Below are 22,935 nucleotides of genomic sequence, written 5' to 3' on the forward strand. Positions count from 1 at the left end.
TTTTTTTTTAGAATGAAGCTAGAACTGTCAGCTGTCAAATGACATAGGAGTAACATAGATGCGAATGACTCTAGTACTCCCAAAAATGAACTAGTGCCATCTGTTGCAAACATGTGTCATGACTTTCCCAACAGCCCAATAGGTGCTTTCAAACGCCAGTATAAGAAGATGCTCACGTCCCAGGAGGCACCTGGGAAGGAAGATACCTCCTGCCAGGGAAAGGCTGTCCTGGTTCCTTTCTCACCATCGCCACAAGGGAGGTGCTTGATGCCGGGAAGGGGTGAAATCACCCTCATTATTTATGATCTCTCTGTCTCTGTCTTTCTCTCTCTTCTTTCCCTCTAAACTCATAATTGGATTTCTGTGACAAATTTGCACACAGTGTGGCCACTGTACTGCCCAATCTTTGGAAATGACAACCTTAACTCCGTATCCCAGGACACCGTCCCACCACTTGGCCGATGCCATGTAAGAAGGTGGGTCTCCGGGGGAGGAGCCTTCCTGCTCCACGCCACACAGGGGACGCCTAGCCTCTGGGACACGCCAGGCCCTGCCCACTCTGCTTCCACGGCTCTCTCTGCAGCGCCTCAGAAGACCCATGTCTTTCAATGACAGTGAATTAGGATCCATTCTGAGACTTGCTGTGGCCTCTGAGAGAACGCAGAGCATCGTACTGTCAGTAACTAGCTTGGCGAAAGGGCAGCTGATGGTGGCAGACCTGGCCCTGCCCAGCACAGGTGCAGGGACCAAGGTCAGTATTGACTTCTGAGAAATAAAACTACTTCGCTTGATGACAGACATCTCCGTGTATCTACATATACCGATACAGCAAAGGCGTTTAGGTCTATAGATAGAGAGATGAGAGATACATACACAGATACAGCAATATCTCTGATATGGACGTCTAGACGTAGCTATCTACTGATATCCATCTATCTCTCTAGAGAGATTTTAAGGAATTGGCTCATGACACTGTGGAGGCTGCAAGTCGAAGCTCTGCAGGGCAGGCCATCATCAGGCTGGAGAACTAGAAAAGAACTGATGGTGCAAGTGGAGTCCAGAGGCATCTGCTGGCAGAAGCTCCCCCTTCCTCAGGAAAAATTAACCTTTTTTCTAGTCAGGCCTTCACCTGATTGGGCGAGGCCCACCCACATGATGGCGAGCAATCTGCTTCAGTAGAAGTCTATAGATTTACATGTTACTCTCATCTCGAAAGGTACCGTTCCAGAAACATCTAGAGTCACATTTGACCAAATATCTGGGTACTGTGGCCTGGCCAGGTTGTCACATAATAGTCACCGTCACGGAAGGCGATGGGATCTCCGTGGTATCATTACCTGCTGCTGTGCAACCATCTCCTCAAAGCTCAGGAGCTAAAACAACAGCCCTTTCGCTATTTCTCGTGACCGTGTGGGTTGGCTGGAGCTGACCTGGGCAGTTTCTCGCTGGGCTGTGGTTGGACAGGAGCTGGCGTGGTGGGGGTGGCCGGGAGGCTAAGGACGTCTCTCTCGCTCTCCCTCTCTCTCTCTCTCTCTCTCTCTCTCTCTCTCTCTCTCTCTCATCTCAATGAGGCCAAATCAGGTTTCTCTGGGTGGCAGCTGGGTACTAAGAGCAGGCGTTCCAGGAGCAATCACCTGTCACACCTGTGGCCCCATCCGTCTTGCTAACAGTCCTTGGTCAGAGCTGCCACGTGGCCCAGGCAGCACCCATGTGGGCAAGGACCACCCCAGGGGAGCCTGGTTATTGGGGGACACCCAGAGTCTGCCGCAGCAGCCAACACTAGGCTGAGTAGCGGTCTGATGCCAGAGGGTGAACATGGGCAGCACCCTCAGGGGCTCCCTCATCCGTCACTATCTTCTCCCGGTGTGCAGTGTGCTCTCTGGCCAAAGGCTGTCTCCTGTCTTGGTTTCCATCACTGTCCCATCCGTGACTCACTCACCTTCGCCTGAACCCCTGGTCCATTTCCACCCCACAGCGCCTGAGCGCAGACATTCAAGGGACTTCTCGAAGGCACCCAGCTATAATGAAGGCCTAGGGTTACATACTGACGGCCCTTCAGCCAGATTAGGTCACGGGGCTTGTTCTGTGTGAATATGCATTTGCTGCCGCCATTGAAAGGATGAGAGATTTCACCTAAAGATCGGGGTTTCTAGTTTCTCTTGAAGAGTCATTTGCTCGGCCAGCACTGGGCCAGTGTCTGGGCACAGGGGCTGCTCCTTGGAGCTGAGTGGCGGCTGCCCCCCTAGCTGGGGACATTCTCTCCAGTTCAGCAGAGAGCCCACCCCTCCCCGCTGCCACTCGGAATCCAAGGAGAATGTTGTTGTCATTTATCCCTGAGCTAATGCTGCCGCTTTCCTTTCAGGGGAGGCAAAGCTCCCTGTGACCGTGTGCTTATCACAAGGCAGGGAACAGGCTTGGCTGAGAGAATGGTTGTTCCTTGTGCACGCCCCCGCAGAACCCACGGATGTCACCTTCCTGGTTACCGCGGAGTCTGCAGTCCCTGGGGAGACAGGCCAGGTCCCTGCGGGGCTGCCAGCACCAGTGCTGGAGGCGGGTCTGGGCGGGGGCGGCCACGTCGTGCCTCGGCTGTCAGGCTTCTCCACTGCTCACACATCACCTGAGCAAACCCAGAGTCTGGGCGCACTACAGGGTGGCTGTCTGCATTTAGAGGGCTGCGTCTCTCACAGCGGTGCTCACCTGCACGCTGTCCTCTCTGCAGGCTGCTTGGGAGCAAAGGAGCTGAGTACCTGCCGACAGGACTTTTGACCTCAGGTCGGGTCACTCCCAGGTGTGACATGTGGCATTGTCGCAACCTCCAGGAGGGCTGGGTGGGCCCGGCACACACACTCCGCTTAGTCATCTACGGCTCTTATAACGCAAAGCTGAAGTCACCCAGCCTTAGACACATGCCACTCTACAAAGATACACTTGTGACCGTGTGTGGGGGCTATTTTTTCCAGTGACCTATGTGTTATCTTTGGCTCCCTGGTGTCCCAGTGTCCGCGGCAGTTAATCCAGCTGAGACACTCACTGAGTCTGACTCAGACCCCGCTTCACCTGCTCCCCTTGGCACACTTCCTCCTCCCTGTAAAATCACCTTTGGTTGTTTCATCAGAAACGTGATGCACTCAGAGTTCAGGGAGGAACAGGGGGGTGTTGAGAGCAAAGGTAGGAAGTGGGCACGTGTGTTCTGGCCACAGGCGGCCGTGCTGACCTCCGGCTGCGCCCCATGCGGGGGTGGGGGTGGGGAACTCATTGCTGAAGGAGCAACCTGGACCTAGGGGGAAATTATTTCACCGCACGGCAAGCCTACAGCCAATTAAGGGGAGTCGAGTGAACCGGGGCTGAGCCTATTTATTTTCTAAAATTACAGACGAGTCTTGGAATTGAACTGGAAGCTGGCCTTAAAGGTTAAAAAACAAAAAAACTAAAAAACAACGCAGGGAGAGAAGAAGGTGGAGCTCGGTGACTCCACCCCACACAAGTCAGGAGGACAGAGAAGGTGCCAGTGATCACTGACGGTTCAAAAGCATTTCTAAGGCTTCAGAGAAGAGTGCTGCCACCTGTCGGCCCCGAGACGGAAAGCAGGACAGGGAACTGTGGCGCATTTTCCATTCAAATGAACTTTTGAGAACAAAATCAGAATTGTTGAAAACATGTTCTCATACAGTAAATTTCTGATGACGTCGTCCACCTAGATGGCGAGTGCTTTTCCCCAGATGTTTCCAAATACACCAACAATATGACAATGTCATTCAAGAACCTGCCGTATATGAATATGTAAACAGCTATGCAAGGAGGACCTGCTCCTCTATGGAGGAAACTATATATATATATATGTAACTGTACATATGAAATTTTATGTATTAGGATATAGGACATACAGCTCTCTCTATGGAACTATTTGTGTAGGTAAATATATGAAAATAGCTCTTACTTTCCTCCTCTGTAAAGAAAAAATATATATGAAACTATGTTTGCAAAAATGCATATGAAAATAGGATTTCTCATTTTCCTCCTCAAATCACGACTTTCTTTTGTTCACGGCCGAATCCACAGAGCCTGCCCAGTGCCGTGTGTGTGACAGACGCTCAGAGGAGGTTTGTGGAATGATTTACGTGCATACTTCAGACTGTTCATTGGACTAGTTACAAATATTTTAGTATGATTTTAGTTTTCAGTTCTGAGAGCCTCCATAATATTTTCTGAGCATTGGGTCTCTGAGGAGTGGGGCTCTACAAAAAAAAACCAACAACAACAACAACAAAATTGCCTCCATGTGCTGCAGTGGCTGAACTGCTCATGTCTGCTCTTTGCTGATATCTGAATTACCCGGGCTGGGTCTTCCTACGTCCCGGTGCTGGGAACCCTGTCTACACGCTGGAGAGCCCTCATCTGGAATAGACCCCGGGACCCTCCAGCCTTGTGCCCTGACCATGGGAAATGTGGCTCAGAGACCCGAGGGCCCAATGAGGGGTCCGCAGCCGGGATGTGGGACCACCCTGATCTCTCGCTGGGTGTGACCACTGCCTCCCGAGTGAGAACTCTGTCCTCACTGCTTTATTTGGGAGGGCCCTAAGCTTGGTTTCTGTCTTGGTCACACTCATTATACCTCCAGGTCCTTCCTCTCTCTCTTTTCCTGGACCAAAGACCCTCCCCTCAGGGGAGACACAGCAGCAGCATCTGTAATCACCCTAAAATTAAAATCAAGACTCTATGTCAACCGCTTATAAGACAGAAACTCTCAGCCAGACTCTGAAAGACAAATAATGAAAATGCCCGCTCTGAGTATAATCTGTACCTTGGGCTCAACGTGGCCATTTCTGGAATCCTTTTTCCCCTATTGATTTTATCTCTGTAGACGCAGAAGACAGGGACGTGCCTCTTGGTTGCGCTCATCACCTGAGGCAGCTTCATTCACAGACTCTCTGGTGTAAGTGTGGGTGGGGGTCGCAGCGGGCGTATTGCACGCTCACATACATTTCAAAGGGGACGCTGGAGCTGGTCGCTGCACGCCTCATTTTAGCACCAGTGGAGTCTGGCTCCTACATCACCATGCAAAACACTACCATGCTAATGGTGGGTTTCAGGAGAACAACGCAGTGGCTTTGTGCCAACCACACTTAGCCAGCCCGTGACACGCAGGGTTTAACTGCCTAGAGAGGTTAGGTAAAGGACGCCCAACGATGTACAGCACACATCCCATGCCTTAATGCACCTGTTGTCGGCGTATTTCCCTCTTCATATAACAATGTCTTTGTGGTCACAGAACTGTAAGTCCAAGAAGTAATTCCCAGCACAGAAATGGAGAGGAATTAGCAAGGCTCATCCTATGGGCATGTTGAGAGTCTGGCAGCACTGTGCCTGCAATTCAGGCTGCTGCCACCAGGGGGTGCTATCGGGAGCCTTCGGCCCATAGTGGGTGTCAGGTTCCAGGGGTGTCTCCTTGGAGCCTCTGAGCATTTAACAAAAAATACACCCCAAATCCAGCTTTACTAAAGTAGCCCATGAAACAAAGTATGTGTGTTAGAGTCAGTTTAAGTGGAAACACCATGGGGGCAAAACGAAGGATCTGATACCTCACACCTCACGAGATGTTTCTCAGTGTTTATTGCAACTCTGGGTTTCTTTTGCCACGTTTTCATTCGACACACAGTGACTTATTACGAAACTACTGCGTGCCAGGCCTCCAGGAATACGACGAGTTGGACACGCCTCGGTCGAGGATTTATCCTTCAACAACTGAGGGTCACCATGTTCTAAGCGCAGGACAGGTCACACCTGACCCACGAGTGAAGGCCTAAGAAAGGCAAAATTCACTTGTAGGGAAAACGGCTCTTGAAAAGCTTTGAACTTGAAGCCCTTTTGACCACGAGTATGTGTTTGACTTCTAAGATCTCACTTTCGCCATTTGGATCCTTAGAGTCTCGGAAGTAACGGTGCACAGCCCCCCCTGTTCAGAGCGATCCTGCGCCCGTGTCCACTGCAGGGACCCTCGGCTGGTCGCTCCCATCTCAGCGGCCAAAGGACCCCAATTTGCTGTCACCTGTCTTCCTTCACAGAGGAGATGGAAAGCAGGTTGGCGGGGGGCTGGGTCCCTCTCCTCCTGACCTCACCCCTGTTTGTTCCCTGTACGTCAGGATGAGGTCTCCACGGCCATTTTCACCCTACTTTTACAGTCTTCTGAACTGGATTAATGGAGTCATTTAAATACAATCCTAAACATTACCCATCAACTCAACATCCATCACCGATGGAAACGCCCACACATTTTCCCTGGGGCCCGGAGGGCGCCCCACCCACCATCCGGGCCATGGTTTTGCTTCCGGACATGAAGGGTCAGGGGTATCGGCTGTACAGTGAGTGTCCACGCATCTTCCACGCCCAAACAAAGAGAACATGGTTCTGGCCGGGTTTACAGATTTTTCCTATGGAGGTGAAGTCTCTCTCTGACATCATAATCCTCATTGTGACAAGAGAGATGGCGCTCCTCCCCCCACTCCCCTTTATGACTCAGAGAAGATCCCAACCTCCGGCAGCTTCTGGCAGACAGCCCATCAGGCGCTGGGAAAGCAGCAATGCTCAAACCAGTCCTTGCCCCCAAAGAGGCGGACGGCAAACAAACCAACGAGAAAAAATACAGGAAGGTCATGGCCATGGGCTCCGTGAAGGAAAGCCAAGCAGATAAGCGGGGTGCAGAGTGGTGACGGTAGGGGTGCTTCATTTAAACTGGGGACACTGGAGCCAAGAGTGGAAGAAAGCGAGGGGTGAGCTGTGTGGGAGAAGAGACAGCCTCAGGGTGCTGCTCTGGGGGCAGGAGCCCCGGGCAGGTCTGGGGATCTCCGAGGTTGTCCCCTCTTCTGGTCCCCCGACCGGTTACTCTGTCCTGCGGGCACAGGCAGTGTGCATTGTCACAGAGGAACTCGGGCTGGGTGGCCTCGGAAAACATGGCTGGCTGTACTCAGCCGCTTCCACTGGTGTCCGTGCTGGAGAAGCAGTGTGGACCTGGCACCGTGGAGGCACCATCAGAGGACAGCCGGCTCAGTGAGAGCAGCCGGAGGAGTTGGCTGTCATCAGAGCACAGTGCTGCGGCGGGAGGGAGACCCTTGTCTATTTAAGCATTGCTAGTGAGCACACGCGCCCGTGAGGGACAAACGCCAACAAGCCAAGGGTTCAGGAGTGACACTGGAGCCCCATCTATCCTCCCGGAGTGAAGTGCAGTGGGCTGGGTCTGAGAGCAGCTGCCCCCAGTGCTGGCTGGGGGCTCTCCAAGGTCCCTAACCCCGAAGCTCTCCGGGTCCTGGGCGCCGCGGGTATATGCTGCTTTGCTGCGGAGCCCGCGGCCCTGGGCTCTCCTGCCCCTCCCATTCCTCTGTGGCCCAGGTGCCGCGGTGACCTCGGCTTTGGACCATCTATGTCAGGGTGCCTGGGCTGCACGGCTTGGCTCATGGACAAGGAGGTGACCCACATGGGTCCCATTAGAGCATGTCCCAGGATTTGCAGAGGACTACCCTACAAGCCATATATATTCCGTCCTGCTGGATTTGAGTCAGTTCTGAGGCAACTGTCCTGTCCCCATAAGGGCAGCCTCTACGAGAATGAAACCCTTACAGAAGGCAGGGTACCTGTCTGTGGTAGAGGAGGCGGGTAGAGAGAGAGGGCAAGGGGGATGGGGAGAGGAGAGAGGGAGAGAGAGAGAGAGAGAGAGAGAGAGAGAGAGACAGAATGTTCTCATAGAGCTTTTGAGGTTCTGAATAAACCCCCATAAGCTAGCCAGCCCCGACTCTAAACTTCTCAGTTGTGTCAGCCAATGTTTTTTAAACTTAGGTCAGCGTGGCTGGGAGTTCCTGTTACTTCCATCCCCTGAGAATCACAATGGACCGTGCTGCTGACATCTGAAATGCATCCCTTAGGCCTGCTGCCTCCCTGAAAGCCAGCATCCTTGGGAGGCCCCAGGTAACGTGCCTTCACATAATCTCCGCTCAGTGCAAGTGAGTTTTCCCGAGACAGGTTCCAATGTGGATGGGAGACCAGGAGCTCACGGGGCCTCCAGCTGGGGAAGGAAAGGGAGCAAACAGGAAGACGGGGGTTTCCAGGAACCTGCCCAGGTGGTTAAGATGCTTCTCCAAGGGTCCCTCGGCGCTCGCTCTGGAGGCTGCATATTGACAGCAAAACACTCTACGTACCACGTGACTGTGTTTCAACATCTGTGACTCACAGAGCAGCCCAGCAACAGCTGGCATCAGGCTGGGCATCTGTGGACTGAGATGAAACTGGCTGCAGTGAGGTTTTTCGCGTTCCCTGGAATCCTCTGTATTTACGAGGGTGATCTGATGAGTCCCAAGACCACACTGCCATTCTGGACGCTTCAGAGCATCAGAATAACTGAGCACCTCTTTGGGGACTGGTATTAGAGACCCATATTGCTTTGCACAAAAGGAATCCACTGGCTAACGTTTTTGAAAAGTCCGCGGGTGGTCTGGTGGGATTCAAGCTCTGAGCGTGTCCCCAGGACGCGCTGTCTCTGCATTGTGATTCCGGCTTCCCTGTTGGTTTTCATTCTCCGGCAAGTTCCTTCCTCAAGGTGGTACCTAGCAACGCCGGTGTGGTCCCCCAAGGATAGTGAACAAGAACTGAAAGGAAGTGCTTCTTGCGCAACAGCTCCAGCCAAAGCCACTAGAGTGCATCTCCTGGGCTGTGACTGGACACTGCATCTCTCCCTCAGCCAATGAGGGTGCCCAGAGGGATGCGATGCCTTGATTGGTCACCCTGGGTCACATGGCCACTGGAAGCTGGGTGGAGACAATACCATTCACTTTGCATGGACTTAGTGCCAGGACATGGAGGGGCTCTCTAGAGAAAATCCGGTATCGTTATCAGAAGAACGGCAGTGGAAAGCTGGAGAGAAAGCCTCAGTGACCACTGCCGGGATCGGCAGTGCTTCCTAAAAGCTGCACAACCAGGAAGAAACTGAAAACGGATGGCATACCTGCTACACCACATGCGACCAACAAAGAGGCACGCTAGAGCATAAAGGCACCGCACAACGTGACAAGCCCGAGGCTAATCAGGACTGCCCGGGGTAGCCGTGGTCTCTGGGACCCTCCTGTCTGCAGGTTCACCTTCTTAGTCTGCTAAGCGCTTTCTTGGGATCTGGACATAGAGGGGACTCGAGAAGAGATCACTGGATGGAAGGGCTTGTGACAAGTGGGCAGCAGACAGAGGAGGGAGGCGGGCTAACAGGGGTGAGATCAGAGTTCAGGCAGGTGGGGCTGGACCTCCCGTGTCCTTGTAAACACTTTCGTTTTTTTCTTTGAGATGGGACGGAAACCAGCGGTGGTTTTCCGCTGAGGCATGACATCATCAGACTTACAGTTTGGTTCCCTCCGGCTGCTGCATTGTGGGGGCGGAGGCATGTGGGCATGGGGGGTGCCGGGCAACCAGCCAGGAGGTCACTGCATTGACCTGGGGCTGGGGGTGGGGCAGGGCTGGATCCTGGATGTGTTTTGAAGGCACTGCCCACAAGATTTGCTGAAGGATTGGATGAGGGGGAGAGAGAGAGAGAGATAAGAATGAGCCAAGATGTTGGCCTGAGCCAGTGTAGATGCATCTGCCGGGTGCACACGTGAAGCAGCTGAGTCAGAGGTCGGGCGGTGTGTCAGGTGACGCGTGCCTGCTCTGCTGTCCCCTCACCTCTGCCTTCTCCCCCAGCAACGTCAGGACAGGCACGCTGCCCCAGCATGCGGCCCTGAGGTCTTGAGCAGGACCTCGCGCTGGGCGGAGAGTCATGGGTGGCTGCCCTCTGCCCCCCGGTGGGGGACACGCTCCTTGCTGGCTCTGGTCAGAGCGGCAGGGAGGCTGTGCTCTGAGGACACCTGGCTCCGTGAGGCCAGGAGGGAGTGGCACTGTACCTCCCCTGGCCTCTCCAGCTCCGGGCACCTGCTCGGAGGACCAGCTGGGCCGCATCTGCCGCTGCAGCTCTGACTCTGGGGTGGGTGGTGGCCCAGTGACAAACCCCCACCCCCTGCTGACGGGAAGCCAGCTATGAAGCACCTGCCGGAGTCAGACTTGGAGCTCCCCCAGCCCGGCGGGTGTCTCAGGTGCCTGTTTTCAATCATTTTTGCATTCGATTTGGAAAGAGTTAAAGAAGAGACCGGATGAGAGCAGCTCGCCGTGTCCCTAACTCACAGACAAGTCTGCGGTTGGCCAGGTGAACGGAGGAGGGTTTCTTCTCTCTCCCCATGGCCAGTGTCAGTGTCGTCAGGCAGAGCTCGGCGTCACAGTACACGTCACACCCCCACTGCCATTACACCATCGCTCGGTGCTATGAAGTCATCCCAGAGAATGGCCGCTACCCATCAATCAAGGTCCTGGCGCCCCCTGCGCTCCCCCCACACACCCCGAGCCTGGTGGGTCTGGAAACCTCGATCAGGGTGCCGGGCCCTGCATCCCACCACGACCTCCCCCTGTGCTGGGAAGACGCCAAAAGCATCTGGCAAACACACAAGGTCAGGAGCTCCCCAGGCCGGACTCCTCCTCCGGGAAGTTTCCATCCTGCTCTATTTCCATCTCCTGATACGAGAAGCAGGTGGGAGGGGAGGGAGCCCAGGGGACCCACAGGCCCCAGCTGGCGATGAACACCGATGCTGATGGGACCGGGAGGGCAGGGTCCACTTGCCTTGATGACGTCTTCATCGGATGAGCTGCACTGCACAGACGTGAGCAGGTCTGTCACCGTGCCGTCCTCCTCCACAGAGACCACCTTCACCGGCACGGCCACCGTCTCCCCAGTGAGGATGGCGGTGTTCAGGATCTCTGCCTCCTGGAAGAGGAAACACAGCCTCCGTCAGGTCCGCCCATGTGCAGGCTGCCCTGCCCACCCTCCCCGCACGAAGAAAGCCTGTCCTTCCGCACCAGCCGAGGGGCCACGCGGCCAAGAGGTGACGCTGGCATCACACAGACTCCCGGCGGACAGTATGGTGGGGACGGGTGTCATATGTGGATGGTGCCGCAACTGACCACCGTTAATATCGTGTCTGACAAAGCTATGGGCTGGGGCTGCTCTGTGTGCCTCTCAGACACGACCACGCCTGTCTCAGCATCCCTCCAGGCATCAGTAGCCTCTCGTTCTGCAGATCGCACAGAGAGGTGTTGTAACATGCCCAAAGTCACACAAATCCTGGGTCCACGCGCTAGCCGTTCCGATAGGTCTAAACTCACACAAAACGATCCCAACTTGAATAGTCATGTGTTGGCCAGAGGAGCGAGATGCCATGAGAGGGGCCTGGATTGGTGGCACCCCCTGTGTCGCGTGTGGGGGGACCTGCGGGGCCAGGATACCCTCACTCTCTGCACTCTTTCGCTTCCTGCCCAATTTCCCAAGGTCTCGCCAGCTCCTGGCCTCTGTGCAGGTCTGGAATGCTACGAACGGCTGCAGTGACACTCTCACACCCTTAGCAGTGTGACACACACACGTGCACAGTGCACACACCCACACACTCATTTTCCTGCACAGCTCAGCTCAGAACGCCTGTGCGTCGGATATCCCAGCTGGCCAGCTCTGCTCTCTGCCTTTGGAGCTGAGTGCACCCAGCCTAGGAAAGGAAGGCACGGAGTTTCCTTTACAGCACCTGTCACAGTTGGGATTTTAGTGTCGCTTACTGCTACTCCATCCCTTCATCCCCTCTAGGCTGCAAGCTCCCTGGGGCTGTGTCTGCTTCTGCTCCAAGCCAGTGACAACAACTGATCCATCCGTGTCAAAGCCAACCAGGGAGGGGACGGCACCCACACCGTCACCTCCCAGTTCTCCAGCTGCCGGACGCGATGCGCTGACCCCTTCTCGGCTCCCAGGCGCCTTGGGCCGCAGTCCCGGACCTTCAGCGTCAGGTCTCTCTCTGCACCCCCACCCGCCAGGCCTTCTTCAGCTTCTCTCACAGGATCCTTGCGGTTCCTGAGCTGGGGGTGGGGGCTGTGAGGTCATATGAGCCCATTTTTCAGATGGAGAAAACTGAGTCCCAAGACCCAGGAAGTGGGTCTCATCCCTCTGTGTGGGGATTGTCTCCTCTGACCACATGGAGATCGGAGCCCTGATACAACTGTCTGGGTAACAGACCTCTGTGCTCTAGCCCAGGACACCAACGGCTCAATTCCCACTCACCACAGGCCGGCCATGGCCCCGGGAGGCATGTGTCTGCACACAGGCGAGTTCTCCCGGGAGTCTGACCGTGTCTGGCCCGTCCCTGGTAGAGCACCAGCAAAACCCCTGGGTGGGCGCTGGGAGCTTCCCAGGTCTCTCCGCGAGCAGGAGGCTTGCTGAGAGGCTCCTAATGTGATTTCCATGAGAAATCACAAACCCGCTCAAGAAGTTTACCATCCTAAAATTACATAACTGTTTCCCTTATGTTAACTGTGCATGTCTTATGTAAGACCTTAGTGCTCCTTTATAGGACTAGGTTCCTGGGTAATTAGCTCGTCTGCTTAGCCTTTGGGGACGGGAATGCATTTCCCCCCTTATTTCAATCCCGAAAGACAAGGCTCCTGTTCTGAATGTACTTGAATTTCAAAGAGCATGCCTCGTATTCAGACCATGTCTGAATATGCATAGGCCTCCGGAAGCCCCATCGCCTATGCTCTTGTTCTAATTCTTTTCTCCTCCGTGGCTTCCCGGCCTGATTCCATTTTATTTTGGCTGCACACACAGTGATGAAGGGGCGAAGTCGGAGCGGAACGTGGGGCTGCTTCCTGCCGCCTCCAGGGGGAAAAAGTCATGGGGGTTCCCTGCTTTAGGCAGAGGATGGGGATCAACAGGACTGTTCACGCTCGGGGAGGGAGTGGGAAAACGCTCTTTTCCTCTCTGGCGCAATCTGTCTCTTCTCAAAGGGAGGACAGAAAGTGGGGGAGTAGCGTTCAGACCTTTGGCACCAGCTTCAGGGGGAGTGATGACGGTGCAAGCCTGTGGTGGAAAAGTAAACAGCGTCTTGGCTCTGGCAACCACACTCCAGAGGCCTTTAGCGCATCTGCACATCTGCCTGTCACCATAAGAAGTGACGCTGAGACAGCTGTGAGCAGCTGCAGGCCCAGGTGTCTGCAGCGTTTTCTCGTCTCTGAGTGGAGCACCTGGGTCTGCCTACACAGTCTCGATGGGGGCTGGTGACCGACACATCAGAGGGGTACTTCTGTGCCCTTTCTGTGCAATTCCAGTTCTCTCAGGTCAAGAACCTTCTCTCCTGGGTAGCTTTGCTTTCTCCGGGAGGTGAATGGTGTGTGGGCGGCTTCCAAATGTCCAGACAAGAGGAGTAGCTGGTGGCTGTCCCGGCAGAGCCCCGGCTTGGGCTGAGACGTAACCTACCAGGGTGATTACTGGACCCATAAAACCCTGGAGAGCTCAGCTGCCTCCTGCCACGGGTCCTCTTATCACAGCCCCTCAGAGCCGAGGAAGCGGGCAGGACCTCTTGAGAAGGCCGGGCTCAGTCCTCACAGGTTCCTCCCCGCCCCCTTCTGTGCCGGGACGCCCTGTGCACGTTGGGAAGGCCTTCCTGGGAGTCTGACAACACAGTGGAACTGTGGCCCCCAGAGGCCAGGAGGAGGCATGGCGGGGGATAAGCTGACTGGCACCGAGGAAGGGGACAACATCGCTGTGCCGTGGTCAGGTGTGCGGGATGGGCATCTGGAACTGGCTGTCGGCTGCGACAGAACTGTGAAGTAATTTGTCATATGGAGGTCCGACGGGTTGGAACTAGAATTAGAGTGGTATTCGTGCAAAAGAATGAAACTATTGGGTCATCGGGAAAGTCATGACGCATTTTTGCATCGAAAAACATAGAAAAATACGTCATGACTTTCCCCACGACCCAACAGACTGCTATCTGTCATCATATACCACAATTAACTCAAAATGGACCAAAGATCTAAACGTAAGACCTGAAATGATTAAACTGCATAGACACATAGGTACTAAACATATGGACCTTGGGTTCAAAGAAGATTTTATAAATTTGACCTCAGTGGCAAAGCAAAAAATAAATGAGTGGGACTATATCAAGCTAAAAAGCTTCTGCACAGGAAAAGAAACCACCAACAAAACAAAGGGACAACCAACCAAATGGGAGAAGATATTTGCAAACAACACCTCTGATAAGGGGCTGATATCCAAAATATGTAAAGAACTCATACAACTCAAAACAAAAAGGTAAACAATCCAATTAAAAAATGGGCAGAGGACCTGAACAGAAACTTCTCCCAAGAAGACATACAAACGGCCAACAGATACATGAAAAAATGCTCAACATCACTATCTGTAAGGGGAATGCAAATCAAAACCACAATGAGATATCTCCTCGCACCTGTGAGAGTGGCCATCATCAACAAGACAAATAATAACAAGTGCTGGAGAGGCTGTGGAGAAAAAGGAACCCTCAAACACTGCTGGTGGGGATGTAAATTGGTGCAGCTGCTATGGAAGGCAGTGTGGCGGTTCCTCAAAAAATTAAGAATAGAATTACCATATGACCCAGCAATCCCCCTTTTGGGTATCTACCCCAAAAATCTGAAAACATTTATTCATAAAGATATATGTGCTCCGATGTTCATTGCAGCTTTATTTACAGTGGCCAAGACATGGAAACAACCAAAGTGTCCTTCAATAGATGATTGGATAAAGAAGATGTGGTGTATATATACAATGGGATACTATTCTGCCATCAGAAAAGATGAAATAGTGCCATTGCGACAACATGGATGGACCTTAAGATTATTATGCTAAGTGAAATAAGTCAGACAGAAAAAGAACCACATGACTTCACTTATATGTGGGATATAAAACTGAAAGCAACAAAAGAACAAGACAAACAAAAACTCATAGACACAGACAACAGTTCAGTGGTTACCAGAGGGTAAGGGGTGAAGGGGGTGGTAGATGAGGGTAAAGGGGATCAAATATATGGTGATGGAAGGAGAACTGACCCTGGGTGGTGAGCACACAATGTGATATATAGATGATGTATTACAGAAATGAACACTTGAAACCTATGTAATTCCACTAACCACTGTCACCCCAATAAATTTAATTTAAAAATATATATATATTTGAATTAAAAAAAAAGAAACAAGAAAAAAATAATTAGAGTGGTATTTGTTTTTTAAATCCTTATGTTTCTAGTATCCTGATATTATGCTTTGTGTCTGAGCATGGTCATTTAATCACGTTCACCCTTGAAAATTAATTTTCATACAGAGGAGAGGAAGATAATGGATGCAGGAAAACATGGCATTGCGGGGAACTTGTAAAAGGCATCGAGCGATGGCTCTGTGTATCAGAGACAGTTTGGTGCTTGGTCAGCATTCCTGACAAAACCCTGACCTTGTCTGAGGCTGCAAGATGCTCAGCTAAAATGTATATTTATTTAGTAAATAAAATGTGTTTTTTGGCTGCCCTCAATTGGTGGCACAGTTCGGGTCCATGAGCTATAAATGGAAGTCACTTGGCAAGAAGCTTCCAGAAAAGTTTGTGAAGAAAGCATATTGTGAGGTTTTGTTTATCCTTTCTTCCCGCCACCCTGCGGATGGTGCTGGAGTTGGGGCTGTAGCTTGCACCCCAAAGCGAAGCGTCTGCATTAAAGCCACATGTTCAGTGTAGTATTGTGGTGAGAGCCTCTGGCAGATGCTGGGTTCAAACCCCACCTCTGACACTACCCCTGGGTGAGCCCGGCGGCTTCTGTAACTCTTGGTGCCTACTTCGGGTCACCTGTAAAGTGAGGGTGATCGCAGGGTCACCTCCGTGTTCGCCCAGCTTCAGGTGAGTTGGTAACTGCAGATGTTCATGGCAGAGCCTGGGGCCCAGGAAGTCCTCTGCACGTGTTTGATAAACACCAACGTGAATGATGGCTGAGCTGGAGTGAAGTGTTGCCAAATCTATGTCCATGAGGAACCGCAGAATATAACCTTGGAAATAGGGTCTCTGCAGACGTAATTAGTTAAAATGCAGTCATACAGGACCAGGGCACAAACCCAGTGTCTGGTGTCCTTATAAGAAGGGAAAACAGACACACAGGGAAGGCGTCTCTGTGGAGATGGAGGCAGAGACTGAGCCATGTGTCCATGAGCCAAGGAACGTCAAGGCCACCAACAGCTTCCAGACCCTGAGGGAGGCAGGAAGGATTGTCCCCGAGGTCCTCGGTAGGCGCGTGTCCTGCTGATACTGGGCTGCCAGTCTCCAGGCTGAGAGAGAATACACTTCTGTTGTGTGAAGTCACCAAGTCTGTGGCACTTGGTTCCATTCCCCCCCGGGACACTCGTGCAACGGCCGGCCCGCCAGAGGCATCTTAGGCAGATCTCTCTTCCAAACACCTTGGAGACACACTGAAGATGCTGCTTATTTAAACTCATTGGCTCACTGACTGATTTGCGTTCTGTTGCTCTCAGATAATCATAGTCCGGCCTGATATAACCTGGATAGAAGAGGTTTTTGTCATCTCCCACAGGTCTCAGGCTGAAACGCGCACGTTGAACTGTCCCCGAGAAAAAGACAGATCTCTTTGCCTTCAGCGTTAACCTGGTTTCTTTGGAGAACGTTTGCCATTTTAATAAATGGTCTTGAAATGATCTCATATTTTTTTTTCTCCTTTTTTTTTTAATTTTATTTTTTTAGCTGAGCCATCCTGCCACCTGTTGGCAGCTCAGCGGCAGCTCAGCTCAGGCCGGACTTAAACCGCTGTTGCTCAGAGCTCAAACCTTTGAGCGAGCTCTTAACCAACTGAGCCACTCAGCCGGCCTCCATATATTTTAAAATCAACGAATCCGGCCGGAAGAAATAAAACAAAATGCAGTGTGAGCTGCATCAACTGCTCCCCTTACACAAATGCATCACAGAGGGAGCTCCCGGCTCCCGTCCCATGGCGGAGGCCAGAGAAAGGTGGACAGCCCATAAAACCAACAACGTGGGGCACAAGTGGAACCCCGCTCCCCTGCAATGTGGGAAGATTGACAGGCGTCCAAGTTCGCGACGTTGGTGGCTCCTCCAATCACAGGGCACGCGGCCCAGGCCCTCACCTCCAAGCTGAGCGGTTCACACCGTTGGGCCCAGTGAGAGAGAAACTGGAGAGAAAGGCATTTCGAGGAGTTGGAAATGAAAGTTCACGGGCACACTCATTTTGGTTTTCAGGTACATCTGCACAGAGAGTGCATTTCCCACACGGGTTGTTAATCAGGAAATAAGAAAGGGTCTAAACTCTCCAACAAATAGGACTGGAGTGAAATACCGAGGCTGATGTTTCTAAGGGGGAAACAACGGCCGCTGGGATGGAAGGCTTCCGTGCCACTGGCCCCAGCTCCTTTTGCAATAACAGGACACCGATTCTCCTTTGGGGAAACCCTCCTTTCTCCTTTGCGCTGAAAGTCACAAGAACCCTCTCCCCCAGGCCGAAGAGCAGGGAGGTTTCTCCGAAAAGATGACTGCCCTGCTCTCTCCTGGGGCTTGAATTTCACCGACGGGGAGTGAGGCAAGAGCCACAGATGCCTGGATCCCATCCGTCCTATCAGCGGCACCTGGAAAGTCCCTGTCATTGATTCCGTTATCTGTATTTCCGAAGGTCCTGGTTCCTGCCTTTTCAGGGACTTCATTCATTCTCTGAGAGAGCCCATAGTCTTTCAGTGAATTCCTTGTAGAGGGAAGATCTTACGTTAAGTGGTCTCACCACACACACAAATAATCATGATGATGATGATGATGATGATGATGATGATGATGACAAACTAATAATAATCACGGAAACTCTGGGAGGTGTGGGTGTCTATGATCTTGCCGGCGGTGATGGTTTCGCAGGCGCACACATATCCCCAAACTCACTGAGTTGCATACATTGAATATGCACAGCTATTTACAGGTCAACCATGCCTCAAAAGTGATTTAAGAAATTCTAACAAGAATTGATTTCCTTTGCTGATAAAGAACCCTCATGAATAAGGTTGATCAGGAAGGTAGTTAGATGAAAGCAGATCTGTTTGTAAGGTCTCCTTCTACATCCTTCTTGAGAGGCAGACTTTGCGTTTCTTGAACGATTATCAACTTCAGTCCGCCAACTTGCAAATTGGATCTTGGATTAGTTTGAATTCTTTCCAAAGCAGAGCCTGACACAAGGGCTGGGTGGGGTTAACTTATTTGCAGGGGGCGGACGTGAGGGCTGAGGAGTGGCGGCCGTGGCGAGGAGGCAGCTTCTGCACGGCTCTGGCCTCCTAGAATCGCTGCCTACAGGCTAGAGGCATGCATGCCCCAGGGGTGTCAGCTCCACACTTGGGCACAGGCTCCCAGGATGCCAGGGAAGCCCAGCAACATGGAGTGACTTAAGCGGGAACCTGGTTGGGGAGCTGCCCAGTGCAGAGAAGATCAGCAGCTCCAGAAATGAACTCAGGTGTTACAAAGCTGCTGCCACGTCAGGGGAGAAACCTCCCAAGATGAAGCCTGGAACAAGTCTTTTATTTACTTTTTAAAGAGGACAAAAACCTGGGTATTCTGTGTTCACGGAGTCATGTGGGCAGAATTGACATGAACATAAACAGATATCAGAATTCACGCTTCTTCACTTGTCCGCTTATAATTCCAGGGGAGACTAACCGCTTACTTAATACGACCACATCAGTGCCCCACTGAGTCAGCACACACACGTGGTGGCATTCCCACAGGTCGTCAGGACCCCACAGCAAGGGTCCATATCGACAGACTGATGGCACTTGAGGAGCTGACACCCGCAGGAGCACAGCTGAGCTCTACCCAACAGTGCAACACTGTGTTCTCTTCCTGACATGTCTGCAACTTCCTGTGTTGCTAATAGATCTGTTTTCTAAAGCATGTATGTTCCCTGTTGTTCACCATATTTACCCATCACTCAAAAATTTCTGGGGCTGGCCAAGTGACATGCTGGTTACAAGTTGGCTTGGGACGCCAGCTTTGAGCAGCAGGGCCCCAGTTCAGACCCCACATGAGGGCCAGTGACACTGCCCTCTACAGCTAAGATGGTGAACAACAGCTCGACCTGGAGCTGAGCTGCCGTGAGTCACCGGCGACGGCGTAGGCTGCAGTGAGGCTGCACTAGGGTACCGTAAGCTACCGTGAGTGATTGGCAGCCAGTGTGAGCAGCCGGCAACCAGCGTGAGCTGCCGGCAACCAGCGTGAGCTGCCATTAGCCACTGTGAATGGCCGTCCAGAGGCCGGCAACCGATCTGCCTCACCCGGGAAGAGCGCAATGATGGTGCCAACTTGGGCCAGTGAAGCGACATCCTCCACAACTAGACTGAAGAATAAAAGGACAGCAACTTGTCTGTTCCCCTTCCCCAATTCCCCAGCACTGTTCCCATCCCTCAATTCCCCAATAAAAATCTTAAAAAAAATAATTTCAGGAACTATGCTCAGTTTTAGAAACACTATGTAGGGCGGTCTCGGTTGCAGACAACAGATTTCGTTTTAGCTCACTGCGGCAGAAAAGGGGTTTCCCAAGGACCATGGAAAGAGCCCAGCCTTGTCCACAGCGCTGAGGAAACACTCCAGCTGACCTCCCAAAGTCCACACCTGGAACCACAGAGTGGGCCCACCATGGACTTGCTGCTCCTGCCACGATTAGGAAGCTGCCACACCAGGCAGAAGATTCTAGAACCTCACTGTCTCTCCCCAGTTCTCAGGCAGCCGAAGGGATGCCCACATACTTCGTCTTCCCCATGCCAGAAACAGAGCATGATGGGAAATATGCATGATGGGAAACAGAGCCTGACAAAGGTGCATCCAAATGGCAGAAGACTGAATCACAAACCCACCCTCTCAGAGGCACTCTGCTCTCTCCCAGGGAAGGCTGAATAAGGCGGGTTTTTAGAATTTACCAGAGAAGATGAGCTTACACGGTGAGGAGCTATGAAATGGAGAGACAGGGTAACTTTGGGCAGCTGCCAATGCTGGTTTCCCACTGCATGCCCCAACACGGCATTGCACGAACACGCACATTCTGCTAAGTTATTAATTCTAAATTAAAGTCTTACAATATTGCCATTTGCCACCTGTTCTTGACCCCACCTCCAACTGCACAAAGAAATAGTCCCTTATGATTCTGTGTCTGTGGCGGTCCGAAATCGAGGACATCAACTGTCAATGGGAAATAAGACACAAGAATTTAGGTTTCTCACTAAAATAAACACATTGCTCAGTGGAAGATATGCCCAGGTCAGGTATAAAAATGATTTTTCTCCTCCTGCCAAAGTATATCATATTCAAAGGTGATATTTAAAATATGAGGAAAAGACCTTCAAATGCCTGCCATGCCATGGGCACTGATCAGTCAGAAGCGATGCCGGCCAAAGAGTTGGGAGGCTGATGGATACGCCGGCGAGTTCCAGCTTCTGGCCGAGGAAGGGAGGCTCAGCAAATACGCCATCTGCTGCTCTGTACTTTCCAGGTCCCTTGCAGTTGGGTAGAGTCGTGTGGACACTTACAGACACTAACATGTGAGGGTCAATATTGCTTGTTCACGCACAAGTATCCCTTCTTTCTCACCACCTGCACGGGAGGCTGAGGAGGCGGCTGCAGGACGGTGGAGGCTGGCAGCCTGGCGACCTGAGTCACTATGTGGAGAGCAGCTTCCTACTGGCCGCATGGGACAAGAGGCAGGACTAACACGTGCGCTTTCCTTGTCATAAGGCAGTGAGCCTTCGGAGCTACTTGTTACTGCACTGTAACCTAATCTATCCTAACTCACAACGCTTCCCAACTTCAGCTTCAAAAAATATTCATTAAATTCTGGACTACGCCCCAAGCCAAACTATTGGGCTGTCGGGAAAGTCATGACGCATGTTTGCAACGAAAAACATAGAAAAACTACGTCTTGACTTTTCCGACAACCCAATAGATGGCTCAGGGTTGAAGACTCAGCATTGCCTCCGCGTGCTGGGGGGCTGGCCCTCCGTCTTCTCCTGGTTGGCTGCCTTGGTTTCTGCCGTGCGAAGCTTGGGCAGATCCAGCCCACGTCAGCGTGGAGACCTGACATCCCTGCAGACATGTTCTTCCTCAGTGTGATTGCTTCACTGTGGCTAATTTCTTAACTATTTCCAACCCATTCCCCAACAAAGACAAATAACCTAATAGACAGGATAATGAGTCGCCACCTTCTCCGTGCCTTTCGCTTGTTTGGCCAAGCTCTGTTTTTCCAGCCTCCACCCTGCATCCTCGGTCAATTACAAACCCTGCAACGATGATAGCTGTGAGTTTCTCATTCATACCACATTAAACCGAAGAGCTATTAGGTGACCACAGGAAAGCTACTTCTCATTAGCAGGAATACCGCATCACTATAAACAACCTGTGTGCCTCTCTTAACAAGTGGGGAGCATCAGTCAATTTGGCACCTGCATTGCAAACAAATTTATAAACTGCTCTGTTCTGCAAAGCACATCAGCGCCCAGATTTAATGGCTGCGGCTCGGTATGAAGAATTATTGCATTTTAGCAGCCATTGCAGGTAAAATGAGATTCTTCCTCCACCCAAGGGGGAGCGGCAAGATGTCATGTTGCAGAGTCCACGTGAGGCCGGCCAAGCTCACACCTTTTACCCCATGAGGCCATCTTCTCGGAGCCACTCCACACAAGCAAAGGCAGGCACTTTTTCTTTTCTTAAGGTACATTTTAATATCGCATCAAGGTTCTACCACCTCACTGCCAAAATATTACATTTGTGAAGGGGTTTATCATTAAATGCCACAAAAGGTCACTGCGCCCTTCTCTGCCTCCATATTTGCTCCCTTCAGCCAATCACCTCCAACTGCTCAGCACACCATGAAGAGTTTTTTTCATATATCTAAATAAAATCTATATCACACTTTCTTGATATAGTAGGTTTAGACATTATCTACTGATTTTCCAGAATGATAGGTGAAGTCCTATCTTTCCATTCTACTTTCTTTTCAGTCAATATAATTAGATTTCCTGTTTTGGTTCCTCTCTCGGCTCTTGTGATTTTCAGCAAACACGCCTTTAACCAAGAGATAATGTGTTGGTTCCTGAGTGATTCCTGAGTCGCAGAGCCTCTGACATCCCGCCTATGCAGAGGTGGGACCTCTAGTCATCCTTATGCTCAGTACAGGCTGGCGTTCATGACTCACGTCTGAAGTTTAGGATGCAGTGGAAGTGATGCTGTTATTCCTGAGGCGGGGTCATAAAAGGCGGTGCAACTGCCACCTGGTTTTCTCTCTGGGGACACTTGCTCTTGGAGCTTGGCCTCCATGCTGCAAGGAAGCCCAGGCCGCATGCTGAGGCCATGTGTAAATGGTCTGGTCGGCAGACGTACTGCAATCCAGCATGGACGACCCACCAGCTATGTGAATGAGGAAGTCCTGGAGAGGGTTCTCCCATCTGAGCAGGCGTGGCTGAGTCCTGTGACCTCCCAGCGCCACAGCAGGGCGACGGCAGGTATTAATAAGATAAATGACTGCTGTGTTACGCTGCTACAGGAAGAGATGACGGAACCCCCTGCCCCTCCCCACACTCCTTAAAATATGAAACCATTGGTGCTGCTTAAACTCACCTTCAGCCTGTCAAACCACGTTAACCTCCCAACTTCCCCCATTGCTAACTCTTAACTTTAATAGTCTCAAGGCTGATGACATCTACACTGTGTCCTGAAATACAATGAAGCTTCCCACGTTCTGTGCACAAGGGTCCATTCCCTTCCACTCGAGTACTTCAGTCTCCTGGTGTACCTGGCTACCTTTCTCTCCGCCGCCTTTCACAATCTACCTCTATCGTCACGTTTTCCTCAAGCTTTTCACCGACTCCGCCTTTTCCTGGCACCTCCCCGCAGAACCCTCCATCCTGCCCCAGCTGGTGTGTTCTCCAGGCATGCAGCGTACATGTAACTGTGGGGCTTCCCTTCACTAGATCCAGGATTTGTTTTAATAAATATACGCA

At 51.9% G+C, this 22,935-nt stretch overlaps 1 protein-coding gene across 1 annotated transcript in view; it reads right to left on the reverse strand.

Annotated features, from left to right (window-relative positions):
• The window catches only part of TMEM132D (transmembrane protein 132D), a 299,170-nt gene that overhangs the window by 64,155 nt on the left and 212,080 nt on the right, over window positions 1-22,935 (reverse strand). Inside the window, exon 3 of the mRNA XM_019633150.1 lies at window positions 10,679-10,822. Within this exon, the coding sequence (XP_019488695.1) occupies window positions 10,679-10,822 (144 nt within the window). The remainder of the gene's footprint in view (window positions 1-10,678; window positions 10,823-22,935) is intronic.

The sequence above is a fragment of the Hipposideros armiger genome, unplaced genomic scaffold, assembly GCF_001890085.2.
Source record: "Hipposideros armiger isolate ML-2016 unplaced genomic scaffold, ASM189008v1 scaffold_1248, whole genome shotgun sequence".
Taxonomy (NCBI): Eukaryota; Metazoa; Chordata; class Mammalia; order Chiroptera; family Hipposideridae; genus Hipposideros; species Hipposideros armiger.